At 32.3% G+C, this 7,376-nt stretch overlaps 1 protein-coding gene across 1 annotated transcript in view; it reads right to left on the bottom strand.

Annotated features, from left to right (window-relative positions):
- Positions 1-2,331, bottom strand: part of LOC129315339 (probable serine/threonine protein kinase IRE) — a 22,490-nt gene extending 20,159 nt beyond the window's left edge. Inside the window, 3 exon segments of the mRNA XM_054958971.1 lie at positions 1,425-1,601; positions 1,726-1,793; positions 1,927-2,331. Of these exon segments, the coding sequence (XP_054814946.1) occupies positions 1,425-1,601; positions 1,726-1,793; positions 1,927-2,308 (627 nt within the window). The 5' untranslated portion in view covers positions 2,309-2,331.
- Between the last annotated feature and the right edge of the window lie 5,045 nt (positions 2,332-7,376).

Below are 7,376 nucleotides of genomic sequence, written 5' to 3'. Positions count from 1 at the left end.
TCTTTGAGCATTGATCGTGTTTGAAATATTTTCACATGACACTTTTGGCAAAAGGTTCAGATCATCCTTAATAAAAGTATTGTCAGCTTCGGGAACAGAATCAAGCATGTCTTCTGAGCCTCGACGAGATAAGCTGTTTCTCACGAGAGATAAATCATTGAACTCATCATGCAAACTTGAAGTAGATACTCTCGCATTCTCAAAGCTTTCTCCAGGACCGTCGGTACTTTTTGGGGTACTTTTTGGGGTGCTTTTAGGTGTGCTTCTTGGTGTCCATGATTCGATTATCTTTTCAATAGTTTCGGCAAATCTTTCAAGCCGTTCATTCACGTTAAGACCTTTTAAATCACATCTATCGGCAATAGTGCATATTTGAGAGTGCTCCTCCACATACACAATTGGTATTTCACCTCACATATTCTGCAGATCATTGAGTTCTCATATGTTAGATTGTGGGGATCTCCCCAGAATCCCCGTGTACCTTTTGAGCTCTGGAGGATAGTTTCTGACTGTTCAGGATTGGATGAATCAGTATCCACGTTTTCGACATTTTCTTCTTTGACATGAACCTGATCCTGTTCTTCCTTCGACGGCAAATCTTCGGCATCCTGACCTTTATATTCACTCTTTTTCTCAATATGACTAGGAAACTTTTTCCAGGATGAAATCTTATAGCCGCTTCCAGTTGAATCACCACTTCTGGAAGTGTCAGTTGCAGTATTCACATTCCGATCAGTTTGAATTTGAGTTATCTGACTGTCTGGTTCTTTAACTGCAGACTTGGTTCGCTGTTCCTCAGCCATCTCGTTTCCACCAATGGATTTATGTTCTACAGCATGCAAAATTTGCTCTCTATAAATGCCAAGATCACTGAGTTGGTGAAGACCCAGAATGTGATCTTGTTCATAGCCATTCTCTTTGTTGAACTGCACGAGACGTGTGCATCGAGTGAGGATAAACAGTAGGCGTGTATGAGCTTGCTTGAGAATCCCCATCGGTAACTCTTGACGCCTGTCATCTAAATTCTGAACAATGGCTTCGCAGTTCATCCAAAACTCGCTGGGCGACATCATTGCACATTGTTGGGCAACAATTAACAGATCCTCCAAGCTCTCTCCATTCAGGATGAGACCCCAAAGTTTTTTCCAGTAGTCCCACCAAATCTCCGGCAAAAGCACTTAGGTCAGAATCTACTTCTTCCTTCAGCTTTCCAACTTAGTTCTGATTGCAACCTCAACCTCCTGAAATGTTCATGTTAAAAAGTGATTATGTATAGTATATGCGAAAAATAGAAAATAAAAAAAAAATATAAGTCTTGTACAAATTCATGCAATAACACTCTCAATATATCATTTTACCAGAGTAGAACATGTCAATGAATAAATAACTGAAACAAAAACTCCTCATACAGGAATCAAAAGTACCTCGATATGCCCGAATACACGATGTTTCCAAACTGGGAAAGCTTTGACTCCTCTTGAGTTGAGCTCATGAGAGTAGCTTTTGAAATCGATAGGTTTCTTCTTGCGTCCACTTGTGACGCGCAGTATTGCTTGAACGCGCGGGGACTGCAATTCTTTGGCAAATATGTCATCGTTACCCTATTTGAAATGCAACGTGAGAAACCTGATAGCTACCTACACATCTCTAACTCGCTAGAAAATAATTGAGTTGAAACAACTTTGTTGAATAATAATTCCGAATTGATAAAGACAGTATTATCACCTGCGTGAGAGGAACAGCATGGGAAGGAGCTCTCGATAATTTACTTTGAGTTCCATATATTCTCTTTCCTAAGAGGAGAAAAATCACCACACAAGTAGTAATATGCAGTTATCAGTAATCGTTTCATCGGTGAGGTTGAAAAGCAAAGATATGCCAAATATATAACGACTAATACTATTTTTGTTTATAATAATCTTGTACCCAAATCCGTTGAAACTACAATTCGATCCTCAGTTCCGATGCAATCCTTGCTCGAACTGGGAGACGCGCCAGCCAAGGACGGAAACCGAAGAGGCGAAGAAGCCGAGCGAGTCCGAATGTGATTGAGCCCTAAAGAGGATGCAAGCAAAATCGTAGGATTAGCTTCTTCGGTTCGCTCCTGTTCTAGTTTACGTACCGCCTCCTCGTTCCTTTGCTCGCCTTCATCCTCTATCGCAGTCCACCGATTCGGAATCGGAGGACTTTTCTGGAGCTTGGCTCTGGAGGATGCCGGCGATGATATCTTCGAAGTGGAATCATAGCCGGTAGGGTTCGTCGGCGATGTATTAGAGAGATGCGATGGCGGCAGCGAATTGCTCGACATCGATCATCAGTTTGGAGGTTCTTCATGGCATTGTGATCACTATGAGAGAGGGGGGGGGGGGGGGGGAGAGAAGAGAGAGAAAGAGATGAGGCTTTCGCGGGAAGGAGAGCGAGTCTAGATCTTAATGGTGGAAGGGTTCGTTTTAAAATCAAACAAAATAAATAAATAAATTTTGATAGACTTGATTCGAAGGAGAAATCTTCATGTTATTAGTTGCATGAAGGGGGAAAAAGAGGGTTAGTTATATTGCAAGATTTTGAGCGATCACGGCAAACACGTTTTCGTTCTTTTTGTTCTTTTTGTTTTTGTTTTTCTTTGGTACTTTTTTGCTCCTTAATTATTCTTCAAAGGGTATACAGTGTCTTAAAATATTTATTGTAACAATTTCACTCTTAAATAATTAAAATGTAACATATTTGCTTCTAACATTAAATATCCCAATATTAATCATTAAAAATACTAAGTGTGACTTAAATTTGAATGAAAATGGCACCTATCATGTGAAATGGATTTAAATTAAGGTGCATTTTTGCTTCTGAGTTATTTTTTGAAGAGCACATGATGTCCTAAACTATTTGTATCATAGCAATTTCATCCTCAAAGTAATTAAAAGTAGTAAAAAATGCAACTTAACTTGTATCAACTTGGCATGATAAGTGGCATTTTCAATTAAATTTAAATTTCAGTCAACATTTTTAAGAATCAACATTAATGTATTTAACGTCAAGGACAAATTAAATATACTGCAGTTTATTTACTTTAGTAGCAAAATTGCTACAACAAATAGTTTAAACTATTGAGTATTATTCAAAAAATAATTCAGCAATAAAAATGCACATTAACCTCTTATTTTCAAGCAAACCAACCACATTGAACTCGTAAGAAAATGAGAATAAATTAACCCCAAAAAAATAAAATAATTAATTAAATAAATCACAAAATAAAAGCAAAAAACTACAATTTATTATTAAAAAATAAAAGATGGCAATGAATACATTGAGAAATCAATATTTTACAGGGTATTATACATAAAGTATAGCATTATATATATAAGGGTCATGGCTCCACTTTCCTGTTAAATACATTTCAATAAGTAGAAAAGTAGCAGTGAGAAGAAATGGGATCTGTGACAGAACAAAGAGGAGAATGGGAACCCATGCAAGCATAATAATGGGAGGGAGAGCCAACGAGTCATTTGTATGCGCTTATCATGGCTACAATAGAGATATGAAGCGAAGAAAGATATAAAGTCAACTTCGTGAACATGGATTTGAGTAATTCTTCTTTGAAGAAGCAAGTGGCAAAGATTGCTATACGAACATTAGAATAGAAAGGGAAGAACTACTTATGAATATGATAATACAATTGTGGACCAGACTAGATCAAATTGTCTAATAACTCAATCTCTAATAACTCAGTCTCTCTTATTCAATCCAACTCAAATAAAAAGTATGGGTTAATTGGTTTTGTTTGAATTGGACCAATTTGGTTTAGGACTGAATTGGACTGTGTTCCACTAGGTTGGATTGAGCTATTGGGTTTTTGAACAATCTTAATCTGATGGAAGGAGCTCGTCCTGTACAATGTAGAGAGCCAAAATTCGAAATCCAACTAGAAAGGGTGCTCATATTTAACAGCTGAGTTGTATATTGAACATGATTATTTTTAATAAGATGTCACTTGTGAGCAATAAAAATGTAGATGGAGAGAAAATTCTCTATTTTACATTTTGACAGCAATAATAGTTAATAAGGGTTAACTATCTCTGTCAACAAATCCAGGAACAAAAAAAACTACAAATTACTCCCTCTATTTTTAAATATTAAAGAAAATAATTAACTCACACAGTTTAATTAAGAAAATTAGTTAAGTATAATAATTATGTCTAAAAATTTAAAAATTAATTAAATTATCCCTATAATTAATAAAACAAATATATCCAATGAAAATAAATATTGACTTTATGAGGGATAATTTAAAAAAATGTAATAAATTCTTTTTGAAATTTATAATTTTGTTTATAAATAAAAACATAGAGAAATATGGTAGTTTCTCTTATATTTGAAAATAAGTATAGTACTATATATTGAAACATAACAATATAACTAAATTGAAGAAAGAGAGAGACAGAAAGATATTCATACATACATAGAGAGAGAGAGAGAGAGAGAGAGAGAGAGAGAGAGGAGAGGGAGAGGGAATTTGAATCTGATTGATCAGTCATACAGAATCTTCGTTTCACCAAGAAAATATTGCTTACATTTGGCCAAAAAGGGGAGAGAAAAAAAGAAGAAGGAAAATATTGCTCACAACGTTACAACCCAGCCAAGAACTTACAAGAGAAATATCAAATATGACATTTGTATGTATATGTGTGTGCGCGTATATATGTTCTAAGTGCTGTAAGTGTAATTGTTCAGCGATAAGAGAAAATCCAAAGGAGGAAAATACAAAGAATTAGGATGAGAGGAATGAGATGAATGGCATGTTCTGCAGAAGGCTTATGATGATGACGAAGAGGAATGTTGTTCTTCTTGGCAAGATCTTCATCATCAGAAGATGAAGGAAAAGAAGGAGAAGAGTCATAATATGTTGGCAACAATGAATCCTTCGAACAAGAATTTGCTTTTTTCAGAGTTGTTTGATCCGATGACAAGTTAATCACCAACAACTCTTGATCCGATCCTCTACTGCTGATGCTCGATGATCTCTGCATATTGTAATAATATTGATATTCGTGTGTTTCTTCGCCCAAAATAAACTTACATTTATACATTACGAACAGACTATATATAAGAAGATTAACATGTTAACATAATGTGTATATATATATATATATATATGTATATGGATTAAAATACATTTTTGCCCCTCAACTACTTATATAGGAGCATTTGATGCTTATTTTTAATTTAGTGCAATGTTCTCCTTCAATAATTAAAGAAGTATAATTTTACATTTATCATTAACAAATATTAACTTTAACCGTTAATTGACCAGAACATTATTAAAAAAAAGATCTTAAAAAAAATTACATAAAAGAATAATATAAAAATATTGATACTGATTAAATCTTTTAAATTACTAGAAAATATCAAGAGACTAATATTATTTCTTACTCATATAAAATATCAAAATATCATTTTGACCAACTATTTTGATGTGCTATCAAGTGATGATTGGATGACCATTAATTATAGATAGTAGGACTTGTAAGTAATCAATCATCTTTAAGCCAATCAAAGTGGTTTGTTAAATGATATGGTCTTTTACATGGATATAAAATAATAACATTTGTCTCTTGGTATTTACTTATAACTTAAGAGACTTAATCTGTATCAATTTTTTTGGAGTTCTTTTATGTAATTTTGTATATCATTCTTTGTAACTTATGAAGTCATTTTCTATATTTTTTTAGTTAACTAATAGGTAAAGTTAATATTTATCAATAATAGGGGTAACATTACACTATTTTTAAATGTTAAAGAAAAACATTTTACTATAAAAAATTTATATATAGCATATGCTCCTATATAAATAGTTAAAGGTTAAAAATGCCTTTTAAGGTTATATACAAACCCCCCAAGATAAGAACTAGCAAAGGAAGTGTACAATGTACGTAAAGGGTTTTAATTATGGAATGGTCTTTGGAGTTTGGAAAGCTGACTTACACTTTACAAATGCAGCCTAAAAGGCGAGGAAGCTTGTAGAGTAAATAAAGGCAGTGCATGTGCGAGCATTTGAAAAAGCACGTGGTCACATGCTTGAGATCGAGCCTACGAAATTCATGGAGCATGTGTTTATTTTATTTTATTTTATTTTTTGGTTTTGGTTTTTTGAAGAATGTTTGAACATTTAAACCATCATTTACCTAGCAGTTGGCTTCCCTCCGTCTGCCCTTTATTAAATCTAAACCGTTTATATATATATATTAATTTTATATTTATTAAAATAAAAAATATAAATCTTTTATTAAAACAAATAAGCAATTCAAACAGCCAGATTTAATATGTATGGTTCTAATTTAATATTAAAATTTAAATATGCACTTTTTAAAAGATATCTGCATAATTAATTTATAAAAATTTAAAAAAATTATTAAATCTAATTATTAGTATGGACAGATGTTACTAGAAAATATAAATTTAATAAAAATTATAAAAACTTTTAATAGTAAATCTGGACTACTCATATTAGATGTAGAATATTCAAATTAGTAATGAAACATATTTATTAAAAATTTTAAAATAAATATTTAATCTAGACCTTCTAGATTATTTAATAGGGAGTGGGAGAAGAGAAGCCAACTCCATTTGGTTGATAGGTCTCATGTTTGTAAATCTTTACTCCCTTTATACTAATTATAAAGTATATCTAGCTACCTCACATGAATAAATGAGAGATAATTTAATCATTAAATTTATCTAAAAATATAATAAATTTTTAATTTTACCCCTTAATCCACATGATTAATACCTCTCTCGTAGTTAATGAGTTAAATAGGGGTAATGTTAAAAAAATATAATTAATACTATGGGTTAATAAACATTTTAAACTTTAAAGTATTGCCCGAAAAATGCTCTAAACTTTAAACTTTTAAAATGTACAAAATAAATTTTAAAATTTTAAATTCATAACAAATTAAATCTCATCATTAACTCACCATTAATATTGTTATTGTTCACTTAGTGGGGCCAATAAAAATATTGATGTGGCAATCCCTTATTGATGTGTTATTTTTAATAAGCTCCATAGACCCTAAATTATTACATAAGTAGCATCTTAGACTCTGAACTTTGAAATTCAAAACAAATAACCCCCACCATTTCATGTGTAAAATGCTGAGTATTATATAGATCAAATTAGCCTTAACATAATCTACGGCAAGTAACTCATAATTTTGTGAAATGACATTTTAAACCCTTTCTTTAAAATATTTTCTAAATGATTAGTATTTCATACTTCCATATACTTTATAACTCTGACTTAGTTTTATTTTGAATAATGTTTATTTATTTAATAGCGAAAACTTGGGATTGTTGAAAATTGTGCCCTAAGGCCAATCATT

The sequence above is a fragment of the Prosopis cineraria genome, unplaced genomic scaffold (genome assembly GCF_029017545.1).
Source record: "Prosopis cineraria cultivar Desert tree isolate PC_DT_omini unplaced genomic scaffold, ASM2901754v1 PC7, whole genome shotgun sequence".
NCBI classification, from domain to species: domain Eukaryota; kingdom Viridiplantae; phylum Streptophyta; class Magnoliopsida; order Fabales; family Fabaceae; genus Prosopis; species Prosopis cineraria.
The sequence above is the reverse complement of the archived record's forward strand: the minus strand, read 5'-3'. Positions and strand labels throughout refer to the sequence as shown.